General features: G+C 39.3%; 1 protein-coding gene across 1 annotated transcript; it reads left to right on the top strand.

The window, feature by feature from the left end:
- The first annotated feature begins 14,671 nt into the window (after nucleotides 1-14,671).
- On the top strand, nucleotides 14,672-19,023 carry lemd1 (LEM domain containing 1). Its single transcript, XM_070911187.1, has 10 exons — nucleotides 14,672-14,866; nucleotides 16,145-16,256; nucleotides 16,443-16,571; nucleotides 16,675-16,739; nucleotides 17,017-17,082; nucleotides 17,195-17,350; nucleotides 17,566-17,650; nucleotides 17,789-17,883; nucleotides 18,481-18,554; nucleotides 18,774-19,023. The coding sequence occupies exons 1-10, from the start codon at nucleotides 14,672-14,674 to the stop codon at nucleotides 19,021-19,023; spliced, it is 1,227 nt and encodes a 408-aa protein (XP_070767288.1).
- The last annotated feature ends 280 nt before the right edge of the window (nucleotides 19,024-19,303 follow it).

Raw genomic sequence — 19,303 nt, 5'->3', positions numbered from 1 at the left:
TCATTTTAAAACTCGCAACTATGGGCTTGTTTTTTCATCAGCAAGAAATAATGTTTTCATTCTTTTTTTTAAACTATATACAGAATATCATTAATGAATATATCCAGTATCCAGTTGACTGGCATATCTCAACAACAATTACATGGGTTCTCATGAAGTTTTGTACAGGCACTCAGGGTCCCCAGACGATGGATCCTACTTTAGTGATACCTGACTTATCCTCTAGCGCCACCATGAAGTTCACATTTTTGGTTTTTAGTGAAATGTCTTGACAGCTATTGAGTGGATTGCCATGACATTTGGTACAGATATCCATGTCACCCACAGGATGAATTGTAATAACTTTGGTGATCCCTTGACTAATCTAGTGCCACTATCACATCAAAGTTTTAATTTGTCCAATACTTTAGTTTATGACCAAATACCCACAAAACTATTGACATTCCCATCAGCCTCAACTGTACTTTGTGTCTAAGCAGTCTGTCTTCTTTCAGTCTGAAGTTCAGGAAGGACACTGAGGATGGACAGTATGTGTGATAGGACACAACAATGTTTAGCTTGACCCCTTTTGAGAATGGATGTGAACCGGCCAAGAAACTGGCAGCTGCTCTGCATCTCAAGGCTACTGCATGATTTAGATAATTGGGTCTTGCACTTAACTGTTAGAGTTAAAAACTTGTATTCCATAATGAACAATGGTGAGTAATATGTTGCATTGCTTGTCCCTCAGTGGTATGAATAAAAGAAAGGACTTAATACCTAATCCCTTTAATGATTGTATGGGAGAAGCAAAGCTCCACTGGTAGTGGCCAAATATGGGCTTCCGGCAAGGTCGAAACAAGGGAAACTAAAGAAATCATAATACAGACTTATTATCAAAAATGTTGTTGTCTTTAAACTTACATTTTATGAAAGACCCTGGCACCATAAAAGGCACCAGGAGTTTGATATATTTGCATGATCACAACACAAATGTTTTTTGTTTTTTTTGTAAGCAAATGTTTTTTTGTGTTTGATTTTGTGGTAAATTGTTCTTATCTTGTTGCTGCAGTGACTCAATTAGCTACTTTGCAAGTTTATTTGTCTCTAAATAGCTGTCTTAGTTGTCTGATTTAAAATATATGCCTCTCTGTCTGTACAGACTTCAGCATGCACTGTATCTGCAACTTACTCAATGTGACTATCTTTCTACATAGTGTTATATGCCAGGATCACACAGCCTACAAAGCTAAGCTGTGTAACTGATTTGCCAACATGCCCTGCAAGGTGGAGATGCCGGTCAGGAACTAAACCCTGAGAAATATATCTGTTTATACAAAAGGCATTCATTAACATCCCCTTCCTCTTCTGGAGATATAGCCACACAAGATGGGTTCTCCAGGTAATTGTCAACTAACGTGATCCCAGAGGTGTGTAAGGGGGTGTTAAAAATCAACAGCAACTTCTAGTTACTGAAGTAGGACATCAGTTCGACTTATTATCTACACAGGTTAGATATGGAAGAGGTACTGTATGTGTTTGCTAATTAAGGAACAAAAAAGTGCTTTGAAAGTCTCTGTACGTGAGTCCATGAACGGCTGCTGCACATTTCATAAAAGTAAATGTAACCCATCTAAAGTTCTCTACTTTTTGTTGAACAATTTCACTCACTGTTTAGCAATGTAATACCTAAAACAGCACAAAACAACAGTCAACATTTACGTTGTTATCTTAAAATGACATCCCCTCCGTCTCATTGTAAAATTAAGAATCAATTAATAATATTCATTTGGAAAGCTTTTTGGCTGGACACAAGATGTTTCCTATTTCACATTCCCAGTGTATATGTGTACTGGAGGCTTCATGTTTCCACATTATCCTTAAGATGGCTTCCAAGCTAGTTGCAATGTCACAGAATCATGCTCATAGTTACTCATATTTAAGGTGAGCACAGACATACTTCCCCCCTCCAGCAGATGAATGGTAAAACAGCCTACTAGTGTCAAACTCAATCATTCTGCACAGTGCAGCTCAAACACCCAAGTGAAATAACAAAGTGACAAAACACAGACTTCTAGACTTCATGGGTTATGTGCATTTTCTACACACGGTTTCAACACTAGGTGGTGTAAAAGTGTTGCATTCATCCACAATTCAAGGCAAAATCAATTAGATTTGCCTCTATAGAAATATAATACTTAAGCTGCTCTTTACGAGGAATAACTGGAATATACTAATGGAGGAAACAAAAACTTCTGAATAGACTACTACTAGATACATTCTAAAAGAATACTCATTATAATACAAAACGATCACTGTTGTCAAATATTTCTCAAACACACTAAGAACACAGCATCTGTTTTTCAGTCAGACACATGGTTTGTTGATGGCAGCCACATAAAGGGTTTAAAGTGGACAAAAACAGCATTGCCTTGCTCCTCTCATCTCCATAGGCTGACATTTAGCCAACTCTCACTCAGAGGCCTGACACAGTGCCAGGACAATGTGACAGGAATCATAATCTGATTGCTCTATTTTTTCTCTTTGCTCTTCTCCCACCTTTACTATTTGTTTCATCTATATATGCTGCATTTCTTACGGGTCCAGTGGGCCTGCAGAGAAAACCACATGGTGCCATACATGATAAAAGAGGAGTAAACGACACGGATTACATACTAATACCTCCAAAGCCTGATGTATTTCTTCATAAGCCTGTGGATGTGTATATTTAACCATACGTGAGTGAGAAAAATAAACATTTCAATGCCTATGAGAAGGAGGAAGTCACAATGTTTGTGTATTATTACCTGTCAAGTCAGGCAGGCACACATGATTCAGTATATGCATTAACACAAGTGAGGGGATTAGCTGAAGTAGTCATGACACAGGCTCCTCTTGGAGCGGTAAGAAATGTATCTGTCGTCTAGCCACATTTCTCCAGTCAGTCCCCGTAGCCCTGGATGGAAATGCCCTGCAGTGCACCCCCTACACATCTCCTCAGGCCCAAAATAGAGCCAAGGATATGTGGTATGCAAACAGACATGTCTGCAGGGCAAAACAGTGCTATTCTACGAGGCTCTGTGCTTCCAAACTAGCTGCTGGCGAAGCAGTTAAGACATAAAGCACTTGTGAAAGTACATGTGTCGATCAAATAGTTATCTAAGCATAATTATTAAGTTTGAGAGAAAGAGAAAATTATGTGTCATGTAAAATCATGTCTATAAAACTTATTTGGGGGCATTCTCTTGGATAACTCTTGCCATTTTAAAAGTAAAAAAAAAAATCAATCCAAAGATGCTGAAACAGGGATGAAAGTGATTTCATTTTTTTTTAGTATCGACTAACATTTTAAAGAACCATTTTCTTGTGTAAAGACGAAAACTAAACTGTTGTATAGGACAGCACCACCCTGTCTGCTAAGAGTCATGTTTATATAGGCTACTACTAATTTGTTTTGCCAGTTACGTTTTGATGGGAAACGTTAATTGCTGCCTGGATCATGTTCACTAGCAACAAATGCAGGAATTGCTATGTTTTTGTACTGCTTACAAGTCGAATGTAGGTGGTCGGGGTGAATGCTTCATGGCCAAGACCAGGATTCGTACCCTGAGTGCTGCATATGGTTAGGTTTGGTTAAAGTTAGGGAAAAAGTTGTGGTTTTGAATGTCATAAAAACAAAATTGTCCTGTCAAGCGTGTGTGCAAGTCACTGTTGACTTTACGGTAGTTTAGTTACGGTAACTTTAAAGGACAGGTTCACATTTTTGTTCTTCTTAAAACAATAGTCAGGTGCCCATATGTACACTGAATCAGTTTTTCTTGGTGTAATCATTCATCCTGTTCATAATGGCAACTGAGAGATCCCTTATTAACCTGGAAGCATAGGTGATTGGGGACAAAATCCCCTTTCCTCAAAAAATACATTCCAAAATTCAGAAGCTAATATGAGGCCTCAGCAGTCTGAGTCAGTAACAGCAAGTGGGTCTCTTCCAAAGTTACGGCCTTTTTAGCACAAAATTCCCTCTTTGTGTTTCCCCGGACAGTTTTTCTGTGCTGTGCTGCGGTGGAGGGATAGTAGCACAAAGAAGGAATTTTGTACTAAAAGGATTGTAACTTTGAAAGATAACCACCCAAACTCAGACTGCCGAGGCCTCATATTGACTTCAGATTAACTTTGGAATGTATTTTTGCAAAGAACGAAGACTGTGGATTTTGTCTCCCATCATTTACATTGAAAGCGCGTTAGAGAGGGATCCTGAGGAGGAGTGATCACAGCAAGAAAAACCTGTTTCAATGTTCATACGGTATCTTGTTTAAGAATTATCTTAAAACAAGATAAGAAATATATATATATATATATAGCCAATCATGCAAAATTAATGAAATATGATGTTGTCAGTGAACGTTTTGCAGATACGTTCAGTGTCAACATTTTCACTTTCTTTACCAAAGTTTCCAAATTATGTTGATAAAAAAGGTACTGTGTTTTCTAACAAAACATATTTGCTGTTACATATTAGTAGTATATAAACATAATTTCTAGAAGAAATGGTTGGACAGCAGGAGAAAAAGGCCAGACCTGAGTTATGAAGGATCTTAAAACAATGCTGTTCTTGTATTTGGATGTACACATTAGCTCTTTCAGAATGCCATTTGAGTTTTGTGCTGGATTGGACTGAGTGCAAATCCTTCTTCTCCAACAGTCCAGGCTTCAACATCATGTGAATAGAAGTTTAAGTTCAGTGGAGCGTTGATGCTTATCCAACAACTTCAATCAGGAATTTCCACCCAGAATTCCTAAAAGCACAGAAGCCGATCACATCTGGAGCCTTCTGAAGATAATGGCTTCTGTCACCCAATCCCCACTCTGTACTCCAGATGAATGGAGTATATATATTATATTGGCTAATTATACTCCAATGCTCAATGCTATTAGTGATGGTTATTATTGGTCTTATCTTGAATTGTTTATTAGTGGCCAATTAATCTACACTTTGTCTTGTACCATGACCTATGTCTGACATTGTGTTAAACTTCCACAAAATGTACAAAAACATTTGCAAGTGATATTAATCTACAACAAGTCATTTCTAAAGGCTCAGCATTTCATACCAAATTGTACTCATCTTCAGATTTTGGTTTGAAAACTGTTCTAATGTGTTCTTTTGATGCAGTAAAGCTGACGTTAAATCCTCTCAGTGGGATTTTAGGGTGTAAGTTGGGCTCTACTTTAAAATGTTACAGCAAATCCTGGAATATATTACTCATCAGGTGCCACTCAAGTCCAGCTCACAAGGTTTATAGTAGGGCTGCCACTGATGGTGATTTTCATTGTTGATTTTTTTTTCTGGATTAATAGTTCGGTCAAAAAAATGTCAGAAAATAGTTTCCAAAAGCCTAAGTGAACGTACTCATATTGCTTGCTTTCTCCAAACAACAGTTAATATCATAGAAGACTAAGAAAACAAATATTCACAATGTTAGAAGATGGAACAAGTGCATTTGTGAAAAATTGTTATAAAAATAGTTGCCAATTCATTTTTTGTTGATCGACTAATCATTGCAGATCTAGTTTACAGTAAAAAACACAAATGGATCTTCAATGTCCTATTCAGTTTCCAAAGTACTTTCTTTTCTTACATTATGCAGGCAAGAAAAGAGGAAATGCATCCTCTGTATTTGCAAATCCTCACAGAGATGATTCATTTGTTGTTTGAAACCTTGTGAAAGTGAAAGCTGTTGACAAGTGCAACAAACTCAAAAATGATTGAAAGTTTAAATGCTCTTTTTTGAATGTTATGTTGCAAAAACTGTATTATCTCTGAAGGTCGCCAAGTGTTCATGCTCTAAATGCGAATAACACAGCCACACAGCTTTTGCAATTGATATCATATACTGTCAGAGCCTTGTTCTTATCCAAACAATCACATTTGTATGATTTTATGCGAAGGCTACCACTGCAGCATAGTTTCTCCTCCCTTATGATTTTGCTGTAATTCTAGGAATCATTGTAATCTACTGAGATTTAAAGTAGCATAACAAAGGATTAGTTTCATAGTAAAGTACGATTTTCCTGAAGTGGATGTGACAGAGAGTTCTAGACGACAGCAGGCTTAGACTGAGCCAACACAGGAATAGAAATCAAGCATTGTGCCCATTTTCATGGATGAAATGCTTTGTCAGTATATCAGCACAGATAATAATTTGAGTGTACGACCTCAGTAGATTTAATGAAAGGCAAGTGATGAATTCAAAACGCCACAAAGGAAAACGGATTTCTGTATTGAGGACTGAACCAGCTTTGTTCCCCTGGAGATTTTTCTGTCAGAGGCAGAAGGGAGAACAACTCATGCATGCATCTGTCTGGTAATATATGTTTGTACACATATCCGGACACAGAAAACACAATGGTGATTTATTCTTTTCTATCATAAGATGTCTCTTGCTTTTCCCTTCTTCCCCTTCTCCCTGTCCTCCTCTCCCCCGCCTCCCCAGACATAGTTGTAGGGAGCAGAGCAATGATGCGTGTCTTAGTGAAACCTGGTGAATAGTAATGAACCGAGCCTGTGTGTTTATTTGAGGGAAAGCAAGAGGAAGACAGAGAGAGGGTAGGGTAGGGTTTGTGGGGAAGGAGCAGGAGGAGGAGGAGGGAGGTAGACTGTGAGTGAAAACAGGGCTTCTCTTGCGGCACTGATGCAGCACAAGCAGCGGTGAGAAGCACAGTGGTGACTGACAAGAGATGCAGTTGCATTAATCCTTTACATTCTTTACATGATCGCCTTCGCTCTGTGTCACACAGCTCATCAGCTATTCTTATCAGGACGATGTGACGTCACTCATTAAACCCTCAACAAACTGTGTATTTGTGTGTTTCTTGTGCTTCATTATACAGTAGCTCATTCTCTCTGGCCCCCCTCCTCACATAGACAGGGGGAGGAGGGTGTATTAGTAGAGGAAACGGATGGAGGGGGAGAAAGCTGTGAGTGAATGTGGCTCAGAGAGGGGCAACAGCACCTGCTGTCTTCATCCCAGATTCACCAGGCAAAACAGCATTCTCCCTCTACTTGTGATGGACTGTTAGGAGGACAAAGAAGGGAGAAAAGAGGCCCAAACAAAGACTAAGAGACTCTAAAAACACCAGGATCTTCAGATCAGTGCTCACCGACTGAGCCACTGCTCATTTAGTAATTATTTTGGACCTGGGTTTCTACCTTAAACCTTACACCCAAACTGTCATGTGCAGGATGACAAAAACTAAGTTTGAGTCTTCCCCGGATGATGACCATCAATCCAGGTGAAAATTCATAAAAATGTGAGCTTCTATTTACAACCGAGGAATAAGTGATTGGAATATTCAGCAACTGGCTGCAAAGATCAACTGGAGTGCCAGGACTGAAAGGAAGGGAACAAACACAATAGACAGCCCCCCTACCTCAGCCCCTCTTTTATCCTTTTCCATCCAGGACCCATGGGCACTCTGCCAACTTGGAATCTTAAGAACTCATTCAAAGAAAGCCAAAGAAAGGGACTTGTTTAAAACCAGGACCCATTCTCTCACAGTCTCTTGTTTTTCCTTACATTTCCCACGTGAAGAGGGATTTCTGGTTGCTGTTTTCTCTGACATCGCAACTAAGGAGAGGACAGGGGAGGGAGGTCTCAAGAAATTGCCATTCATGTAACGTTTCGTCAGATTCGTGGTTTGAGAGTATTGTGAGCGAGTGATCTCCCTTCTGAGCCCTCTTTCTCCCTCTCACGCTCTCTCTCTCTCTCCCAGTTTTCATTCTGCTTTTACTCCCTCTGTCTCCCCACTCTCACTCCTGCTCACATAGTAACTCCTCCCCCCACTACCCATTGTCTCTCTATACAGTATTAGACTGAGGGGATGCCATACTTGTTCCAGCGAGGGACGCAGGAGAGGGAGAAGGAGGTAAGAGTCAGATTTATAGCATAAGAATGCATCCGGCACTTAATTGCACGTCACCGTTACTTTAAGAAGTGTAAAGTGTCCTGGTCACAATAGCCATTTGTTTTCATCAAGAATGACAGTGAAGCTGCTTCAGTGATGCTCTGGGGCTTTCATGTGTTGTGTGCAGTGTTTCAATGTGTTTTGGTTGTCTTGTCTTGCCTGGAAGGTGCTTAGGTGTGTTTTCAATACATGAAAAGGGAGCACTGCATAGGGTAAGAAATCAGGTGCCACCCTTCCATCTTCATCTTTATCTTTATATTCAAAACCTGTGTCTAAATGTCAAATTGCGAGATATTAGTAATTTGCTGTATTCTTAAATCTTTGTATATACAATTTCTTATCATACTCTTATGTCAAAAGAACAGAAGAATGTACTCAAATATATTAAACATGGCCATAATCTAAAGCCATTAAAAACATCTGGCTACTGACGATTCCCTGAATTGGCTCCCAGCTGAGAGGGACCATGTACGATGTTTAGGGATTAAAGCTAATCCTCCCTGTGGCTGAGATTCACCTTCCTGTCTGGACAGAGTCTGACACAGGGGCTTTACTAATTTATGCTGAGACATGCATGAGCACAGGCTCCCTGGAGCTCAGTGGCAGTGGTCTTTTTTTTAACCTGGAAAAGGCTGATTGAGTAAACACTTTCCCTCAATCAGTCTGTTAAGTTCTCTGTCAAAGGTCATGTGAATATCCAGCATATGTAAGGCCAATGAGAGATTGATTTCAGTGTGCAAACAGTTCAATGTTTGGCGAAGCTAACAACCTCAAAATCAAATTACTTGTGTTTCTATCTCTTTAGAATAAAGTTAGGATGTCATATGATGAATGTTTGGACATTTTGGAACTGTGTGACTGAATAAAAAAGCTAAGCTAAATGCAGCAAAGGTATGAGAAAAGATGTGAAACCGTTTAACAAAGTGCTTTTACTCCCTTGCACTGCCAGAACAACTTGAAACAGGTGCATAAAAAGACGACTAGAAGTGGTTTCTCTCAGTACCGGACAGTTGCAGCCTAGTACAGGAAGCTTTGTGTGCTTGTTCAGAAAAAAAAGGAGGCTGTCTCAATGGGGCTTTTGTTGTTTGAGTTGGAGACAGCAAAAGCACAAGAAACACTGACTGACAAATACCTGGCCCCTCTGTGCCTCAAATACCTCAGCGTTGCACTTGATACAATGTCAACAAATGCCTCCTCTGTCTTCTATAGTAGCTCGTTTCCTCTCTGTCCACAAGATTTTTTCATGTTTTTATAAAGGCTACTGTTTTCTGAGCAGACATCTGGGTGAGCAGATTTGGCCTGCATAGCTTGAGTCTGAAAATAGTCCAAAGCACAGCAACAGTTAAGTACTGAAAATTGTGGTCAACAGTCTTGTGTTTCAGTTCATCGTATAGATACGATTCTGAATAAATTCAAGTTACAATTTTTATTTGACTTGTTCAAGGTTAAAGACTCACAAGAGTATGAATGAACTTCTAATGAAATCAATCAAGCATACTAGTGGTGTTTCTGTGCATTAATGCATCAGCATGATGGCTTTGATTAAAGAGAAACATGAGCTACTGCATGGACATGTTACCTCTATATCTGCAAAAATATTTTTGCTTTCTGTGCCAAGTGCTTGAATTAAAATGCTGAGGTAATGATCTCCTTTGTGCTTGAGGAAGTCAAGCAGGGGGTTGCTACAGAATATAGAAAGACTTTACGTAATCTGTTTTGAATTCAGAAAGAAAATCCTTTTGATTAACATTGCACCTTTTCCCTGTAGACATTGATTTAAAACTGCATTTTTAATCAAAGATTATTCTGTAAACCCCCTGGGGAATTGAATAGCTTGCAGAATATTGCTGTAAGATCGGGTAGAGGTCAATTTATTTGAGCTATTTGTGGTGTGAAAAATATAACTCCTTCTGTCTAAAGACTCACAAGATAGTATAATTTTACTCCCCCGGGCCTCAGATGAATACTTCAAGTTTCTTTGCTTAATTATTCATGTAGATGTGAGTTTTAAATCCTGAATGCTGTCTGCAACCTGTTTTTCCTCTTTGTTTTCAAGCTTTCAGCTATAACTGCATGATTTCTCAAACTGCATCTGAGATTGTATCATTACCTTCCAAATCAAACCACAACTGTGTCTTATGGCTTTCTATTCCTATGTGAGTTCTTTCTAACATGTCATGTAGGGTTTAAAGCCATTGGACACACAGTGGACAGTCAACTTAGGAACCCTGTTAGATTACTTTTTGACATAATTTTATTTTTTACGATGAAGAGCAGAATCAGAGCCATGCGAAAAATAAAATATAATCATCATTTGGCATTTTTAATGTAGGTTTAGCTTGTGTGGCATTTTGTTCAGCCCAGCTATTTGTAGCACCGAAAATCTTATGTGATGACATCAACAAAAGCTGTAGCAGCTACAGCATCTACATCCTGCATCTTTCCTAGCATCAAACTGTTGGTGGTGTGGGGCAAATACAGATATTCTGATTTGGAGCAAACATTTGTTATTTTCCTGTAGATGTTTTAGGAAATGGTTGTCTGGTTTTCATAACAGCTGTGACTTAGCAGATGGTCAAGGAAATGCTGCTGTCAGCCATTCTACTCACTACTGGGAAGCTTGCTGTGGAAGTCACAACTCTGTGCATTCAGAGATGTGTTTAATTTAATGACTGTGGGACATTCTACGCCACCTGTTATTTTAAAGTGGAAGGATTTTAGCTTATCCTACTGATCACTCCTCTGTCCCCTGTGAGGACGTTTTCAAACCATTTCCTCAGGAAATGGCACCTGTCTAGTTCTACAAATGTTAGCTAAAGTTTGTGTAGTTTGACATCATTACTGTCTAATAGAGCTTTAGAAACTCTACAAATCCTTAACCTACCAAGAATGGCATTTATGTATATGCTGGTTCAGATTTGCAAGGAATTAGACCTACATCCCTGTTGCTGATACAATGTCATTGTTCTTGTGTGTTTGCATTGTTTTTTATACAATATGGAATAACATTATTCACTCCAGTTACTGCCTACATAAAATTTAATAAGGGTTTTGGTGATTAACAAGGGTTAATCACCAAAATTATGATATGGTCCAACTGTGACTGGACTGTTTTTCTTGTTACCTATTAGCCAGGTAGCATTTCAATTGTTAATTAGAGTGATTAGAGAAAACAAATATTTTACAGTGATGACATGACGGCAATGTGTGAAGACTAGGAACATGAAAAGCATATTATGCCACAGATGTAATATCTATAGAAAAATAAACATATTCATACTCAGGAGGTGAAAAAAGATTATTTTACATCACCTTAAGGGAAATATAAAAAATGCCTAGGGGCAAACTGCCTTTGCCTCTAGTTTTTCCAACCAAGAACACTTAATAACTATAAACCATAACTTAGTTGGCATGCTGTGGAGATCCAATTATTGACCTGACTTTTGGATTCAGGTTATAATTTGAAAAAAAAGTAATCTTTTCATTCATTTCATCTTGTTTACATTGTTCATTTGCCTAATTTCCATTGACCGGAAAGAAAGAAATATTGGTCCTTCAGTATTCATCACGGTTCTCATTAACTGAAAGTGAATTGGGATCCAAATTAATTTCAGTCACAATAAGAACATCTGTTCAATGGACATTTACAAATTTCCAATCTTTCCCATATTTGTATTTTTGGCTTGATTCAGCAGAGCGGACTATTTAGTTGTCATTTTTAATTTATTATTATTATTACTCATTTTTGATGGGGGCCAGAAGAGGATACCATGAAACATGATTATACATTTTAAACTGGTTCACCATGGGTACATGGTGTGCACCTCAGCCAGCTGAGCCATCACAGCACTTGTAAAAAGCCCTTCAAATGTGGCCTCTCATGGTTCCCACCTTCTCCCTGTTGAGTAGATTTTTCAAAAGGATTCCGAGAGCATTCAGTCTTCCGACCACAATGACTCTCTTTGACTTTGAGCTTGGAGGTATGCATATCAGACATTTCTTGAATCTAGTCTTAATTAGCAAATAAGAAAATATGAGCAAGTCAAGTCTTAGATCACTATTACGATTTTTACGAGACTTTTATATTATACGTAAACCCTTTTTGTATGCCTTTCAAATACAATATATGACCCTGTCTTAATGTTCAATGTCACAATCCCAACTTTGGATATAGGATATATATTTCACTAATTTCAACAGTGATGTTCTCGCTTGATGGGTTTAAAAGGTGCCTTGTGGAGTTTTCTTGTAAAAAAGTTATGTGTCCATTCAGTGTTACTCACCAGAACACGTGTATCCTTGAACTTCAACAAATGTGTTGAATGCATTTCCTTCATCACAAAAGATTTGCAAAGCCGATTCTTTTTAAGTATTCTAAATCCAGCATTGTTAACATCCATTTATTAGCTTAAAGTCTTCTTCTTCCCTGCCTATGTTGGCGCATTGCAGCATATCTTGGCTTGTTAACGCTACCTGTTGATCAGTGCAATAATGTGAAATCACTGACAGGACTGAGTAACGCATGCATGTACATCCTCGTGTGTGTGCACAAGATGAACAAAAAGGGTACCCACTCATAGAAAAACAGCTTCATAGCGCTACTAGAGGTCAAAAACTCCAGGGGGAACCTCTGACAAACCAAGCAGCTGTTTGCTCTGAATCATTGGCAAAAGCTGCTAGCCAACAAGTACAACACAGTGGATCAATATAAAAAGGTAGCTCTTCGCAATTAAGTGGAAAATTATATCAAAAAAAGAGATTCAAATCCAAGTAAGCCAATTTTCTTTTAAATCTAATAATAAAACAGTGTATATGTTCACAGTGGATCCTAATCAGGCAGTTTCAATCCCCTCTGGAAATCCCCACTGAAAACAAATGTTGTTTTTCTCACATCACAATGTGTTGATCCAATCTAAAAAAAGTACAGTAAACAGCACAGCAGGTGATCAAGTCTGTTCAACTCAAACTCAAATATGGCTGCAATGGGATGTATACCCACCTGCTGTCATATTTGCATGTACAGAGCAGCAAGATAACAAAGTCGTCATCTAATTAAATATGTTTTAGCTGTTGTATGATTTGGACCAAGAAAAGCAACTCATTTATTTTTCAAGGGATCCATTTTGCGTCATCTGACTGGCAGTGGTATTCAAGTAATCCTGTGGAAAAAATCTTATGCTTTTTCATTTTGTTTTATTTTTCTTGTGTTTTTCTGACACCTAAAGCAAAACAGGAAGGCACCATTTGCTATAAAAAGTCCCCCATTGTAATTATTATTTGTAGTACCGACTGTTTTCCCCTAAAACAGGGACCAGTTTCACAAAGCAGGGTAACTGCAGGGAACAGTTCTAGTCACACAGTACCAGATGTTTGGGGTGTAAGAGTTTTACATTATACAGTCATCCACCTGGCTTTATTAATCATGTTTTTTGAGGATGACCCTTGGTTCATTCTAACCAAAGCCAAGGTGATTTCACTCATTTCCTAAACGATAAAATCTCTGAAAGCACCAGAAGCCTGGTCCAAAAAGCAGGTTTGCTGAGTTGTATCTTGACCACTGATTGCTTTTTTTCACAGCAAGTTTTTCAGACAATCAACGTCTTTGTTGGAACAGATGCCTGCTGTAGGTGTTTGGTAGGGGAAAACATAACCTCAATGTCACATTTTTGACCCCCTGCTTTTCAGACAATCACCAAGTGTTTTGTTTTGTCTTTTATCTGTTAACAGGTGTAGGAAAGGAAATATTCACCACCTCTACATGCACCAGGTGGATGCATCACTCCAGTAAAAATGCAACAGCAGCATGCACCAGAGACACCACGACGACCACAGCCCGGATCAAACCTGGAGGTCAAAGGTATACATTGTTTAGACTGGAAGAATTTGCACTTAAAACTCAACTGTATGAATTACCTTTAATACTTGAGGTTCTCCATTTGGCCTTTTTCACAAAGGACATTTTGACATGTAAAAGTGGGAAAAGCACAGGTGTAAATAATATTAATTCTGGCTGAATTCCATTTAGCTGCTTCGGTTTCAGGGTCTTGGTATTGTGCATGCTGGCTCACTGTCACACTGTCATGGCTTACTGGGACACTCGAGTAGAATGGAGACATTATTAACTGTTATTGGTGGGCTAACACCTGTGCTTTTGCTACTATGACAATTCAAAATATCTCCTGTAAAAATGCCTACATTAAAATTAGACCATTTAATTTCACTGGATTTAATTTAATGTATTACATTTTTAATATTTGCAGCTCCAAACTCCCATATTCATTGAGTAACCGGGATTAAAAACGCCAGCATTCAGCTAGCTAATGTTAGCTAGCTAGGTTAATATTACAAGCCAAAAAACATATAAAATAATGAGCTAACCAAAGCCACACTTGTCTTTTCGTTTTTTTATTTTAAAGTTAAACCTAAACCTAACCTAAAAATGTCTTAGGTTTAACATAAATATACTGACCTCCCGAGCTAGCTACACACACTGTTAGCTTGCAGTGCTTTATGTTTACTCACTCACTAGTGGTATGTAAAGCTAGCTGCTGGCTGTCAATCAAATCGTAAGTTGCAGCTGTTCTCAGTTCAGTCAGTGTGATTTTCGGACCACAGGCAGAGGGTTTCACCGAGCAGCTCTGACTTCAGAGACGTTTTTATACAAATATAAAGAACAGCAAGACACTTAAGTTGAACTGTTTGTAATTTTCCGCGTCGTCCTTGCGACATGCCGCTGTTTGAGGAGGACCCCACTTATCTCTCTAAATCGAGACTGAAGTCAGATCTAGTTGCCCACAATGTCGCGCTGCCACCTGCCAAGAGCAAAAAGGAGATTTACGTGGAGTTGCACTTGAAACACATCGATCAGAAAAACGCAGGGGGGTTTTCTAGCGATGAGGAGGATCAAGTACAGGATGTGGCAGTGAGTTGATCAAAATTTTTTGGTGTTTTGCGCCACAATATGTTTTTTTAATGATTGACTTTGGTTGAGTCAAACAAGTTCTGCTCTCAAGCACAACTTGCTGTAACTTAACATGATGATAGTACTGAGTGCAATCACTGTAGTGACAAAATTGTGTTATCCTACTTAACTTACTTGACATGTCTGAGAAATGACCCCAAAAATATAATGTGTCGTCTTGACGAATATGTTGCCTGATAAAATGCTTATCAACAATGCTGCCTTCAAGGCCATCGACACATTTATTTGATAGTGAGGGGTGGTTATGCATAATAATAATTGACATGAACTGAATTAAACCGATGCTGTGCAAGGTCAGCAGCTGTGTAGGGGAGGAGGGGTAGATCTGGGTCAATGGCTACCAAACACTCCTCTGTAGCATTTGAGGTCCTTGACCACTGAGCCACCAGCTGTATAGTTGGTATAGGTTTACATGAGACGTTTCTGTAGTTTGCGGGAGCCATTACAGTCTGTGCATGTGCTTGCCACAGCTGTCGCACTCATTTATGTGTGCCAGGAAGAGCACAGGCACTTGAAGTCTAGAAGGTGTTTCTGTGCTGTGTTGTGGGGTAGAAGCACTGTTTGTTTAGTCTATGTGGGCAGAGCATCCACTATAAAATCAATTGTACTGTTAAGTCAGAATTTAAAATGTAAAAACTCTCAAATATAATAATTTTCTGTTTTATATGATAGTACCTTGAATATTTTTGGTGAGGATAAACAAGCAATTATGTCCCCCCTGCAGCATTTTTTAACCATTTTTTTGGATGTTTCATAGACCAAGCTATTAATTGATTAAATAACAAAAATGATTAATTGATAAAATAATGGTTAGTGGCAGTCCTACTGATAGTTGAGAGTTTTTCAGAAGTTTTGTTATTAGGAGCTGTGACAAAGTTTAGTTGAGTGCTTTACAGTCAAACAGTAAACCTATTGTAGGTTTCTGCAAGTTGATATCTGGTGAGCCAGGATCAACTGATAACACAGGCCCTCTGTCATGTTGTTGGGCTCTACAATAAACCTGTCCTTCACTTTTTTAACTTATTCTTCTGTGGTTGTTCAGAATAGGTTAAGAGTAAAAGGCGGAAGATTCATGCAGTACACAACTTAAATGACTATTGAACAGATTTGTGAACCACAGCCTCCAGCTGTTTTTACATGCTCTGTATCCCACACCTGGACACTGCAGGAATTCAAGCTGCACCCTTTGTCTAAATTCAGCAACTTCTGTTTTGTGAGGACAAGGAAGAGGATCCAGAGGATGCAGAGATGCCCGACCCGAGTGGTTTGACTGATGATGATCTCAAGGCCGCACTGCTCAAACACGGGGTTAAAGCTGGACCCATAGTCGGTGAGGTTGCACTTAATACTGTCTTGAAATTGGTTTCCATTGTATAAATAGGATTCCTGTCATCAGTTTTGTCAGCAGTTTTGTGTTTTAATGAATGTGTTAAGATGTAATGTTCACCTTCGGTCTATTTTTGTCCCTGTTCCCTTTTAAAAGGCTCATTGCTATAGTATTGTTTGTCTGTGCTAGCCTCCACCAGGGCTTTGTATGAGAAGAAGCTCAGGAAACTGCTAGAGTCTGATGGACATCACCGTCTAAATGGAGCAGAGAAAGGCGTAGTGTACTCTGACAGTGAAGAAGAGGACGATGAAGAGTCAGGTATGACCAGAAATGCTTTTGATATCTTTTGTGTAGATTTTTTGGTTTTGTGGTTGGTATCAGATACTTATATACTTTGTATTATTTCTTGTGACGTATACAGGTTCTGAAGGAGCAGAGGAAGAAACAGTTGAACAGTCAGAACAGGCCCAACAAGAGAGTAGCCAGGTGAGAAAAATGTTGGAGGTTCTTGATATTTGATATTTATCTTTAGAGTTTCTGTGTTAATGAATCATTTATCTTGAATTGTCTGAAATAAATATACTTTTGCTGGGTAATAGATCTTGAAATTTTGCCATCACTAGCTGTATTGAAATAAATCACAGTGCCACTTAGTGGTTACAGATTGCAACTGCAAAATTGAGTTCTAAATGGAAGTGTTCAGTCTTTGGAATAAGCGCTTGCATTTTGAGTGTTAGTGTGTGTGTTTTTTTTCTTTTCACAGGTAGAGTTGTGTTTTCAGAATGGTGGTTTTGTTTACCCGCAGTGCTTTTTACCCTCATCAAGGCTGGTGAATACTACAGATATTCATATCGTTTGCACAAAATTCTGTCAAACTGGATTTTCAGGGGACACTGATGTGTTTTTCTTTTCCTGTGTTTGATTGGGTTGGTCTTTTGTAGCGTGCTCGTGCTTCTAGAAACAGGGAACCTAGTCCCAAGTGGAATTCAGGGAATGCGTTAAAATCATCAGAGCAGAGTCGGTCTCGCTGCTCACAGATTCCCATAGGAATTAGTAGAGCATCCTCTGTAGATCAACGCTCTGGATTAGGATCAGGGGTAGGCTGGTCTTATTTCACTTCTCTTGCGGATTTTAAATTCTCTGCATTCCTTGCTTAAACTGTCTAACTCTATTGTGCCTCCTTCTCAAGCCACAAATGGGATATTTTTTCTTTTACAGTGATGGGCATTGGTATCTCACTGGTGTATCAATTGTGTGATGAATGATACATTTTTGTGCTGCTGTGGATGGATAATAATACTAATTCTTGCAGGTTGTATCTCGATCACAATCAGTTATTCCCAATGGTTGCTCATCATTTTCCTCTCAGGCCTTCAGCATCACTCAGATGGTTGAGGAGGAAAGTTAATTCTACTTGTTTTTAAACCCACATTCCACATACACAAAAATGACCTTGTCATTACATTTTATTTTTTGTTGTCATGGGTAAGCGCCGGAGTGCTCACTCAGTAATGTACAATGTTGCTCTAAACAACAGATGGAGAGTCGGAGGTCACTCTCTACTAGCACAGACACAGAGAGAGAGTTGAATGGGAGCAATGTGCGGGAACATTGGTCACGGTCCAACAGGGTCAGTAGTGCTCACATTGTTCAGCCACACTTTAAGCTCAAACTTTGGTGGTGGTTAAAGTGTTGGAGAGGTTCACTGGAGGCAGGAGGAAATTCAGGCTACAGAAATCCAGTGTATCATAATCTGTGACATCTCCTTTCCTTAGCTGGACATGCCAATTGTGGACAAGTACACCAAGAAGAACAAGACCCTGTACTACACTCCCAAGGCATCCCCTTATAAATGGGGAATGAAGGCACAAACATCTTCTTGCTGGCCTTTATTTATTTTATTTCTGTTTTTATTCCATGTCACATGACGGGTGGGTGTGTGCATTGTCTACAAGAACACACTTTGGTTGTGTTGCTGTTTGGTGTAACTCCTTTTAAAATGTCAGTGTTCCCATGTAACCCAAACTAGAAAATTATACACAATGACCTTAACAGTTGGCCTATTTTTTGTCAGTATGTATCAGATCTCTGGTCATTACATTAAAGATCACTCTTTTCCTTTATTTCTACCTGACTTGCTGGGCCTCTCCCCCTCTCTATGGGACTCTGGGATATATTTCTGTTTTCCCTGGTCCACTTGGTCAGCAATTTCTGCTTTCTTTTGTAGCTTCCTCAGGAACCTGTGAAAGATACCTTCAAGGACATGTTTCCAGACAGTGAGGCCACACCCACAGGGATCTAGTAAGTGCCATACCACATAACACTATGACAGTGCAGCACTTAGAAACTCCTCACAGCGCCCTAACTTGTTGTTAAATCAGAATTAGATTTCACAGAAGTACAACAAATTTACAGGAATTTGAATCAGTGATGGATGGCACAACTTGCTTAGTAGCACATAGCAACATATGGAAGAAGTTGTGATTGGATTATCAGCACATATATCCTGTTGTATTTCAGCGCCACTCGTCGGAGACCCATCAAGGGTGCAGCAGGGAGACCTATCCAGTACGCGTACCCAGACACTCCCGCCAGTCCCACGACCCTGGAGAGACGAGAGGTGGAGCGCCGCCTTGTGCCCATCCACATACAGATTTTGGTCTTCCTCATTGTGGCGTGCCTCCTGTACCTCATTTATGTTTGTGTTGAGGACAACTCATTCAGTCCGTTTGTGGCCTTATTGGACAGTCTAAACCAGGAGTCAGAGTGAGGACGGGCTTTTGCTACAGGCTGAGACATAGGACACACCAGCGCTCTCTGGACAGGAGTAACTCTGGGTTTTTTAATCCTCTACTTTGATTTACAGATTGGGTTGCTTTTTTGGTGATGCAAGCCATAGTGACATTGTCCTGGGATATCTTCAGGGAACACTTTGTTTAGTTGTTTACTGTTTTTGTGTGTCTGCGTCAAGCGTCAAAGTGCAGTTTCACATTTTTATATGTTTTGCTTATGGATGTGTCACCAAAGTGCTCTTGGCACTGTAGTATAAA

The sequence above is a fragment of the Enoplosus armatus genome, chromosome 8 (assembly GCF_043641665.1).
Source record: "Enoplosus armatus isolate fEnoArm2 chromosome 8, fEnoArm2.hap1, whole genome shotgun sequence".
Lineage (NCBI taxonomy): Eukaryota > Metazoa > Chordata > Actinopteri > Centrarchiformes > Enoplosidae > Enoplosus > Enoplosus armatus.
This window is presented reverse-complemented; position numbering and strand designations above follow the sequence as displayed.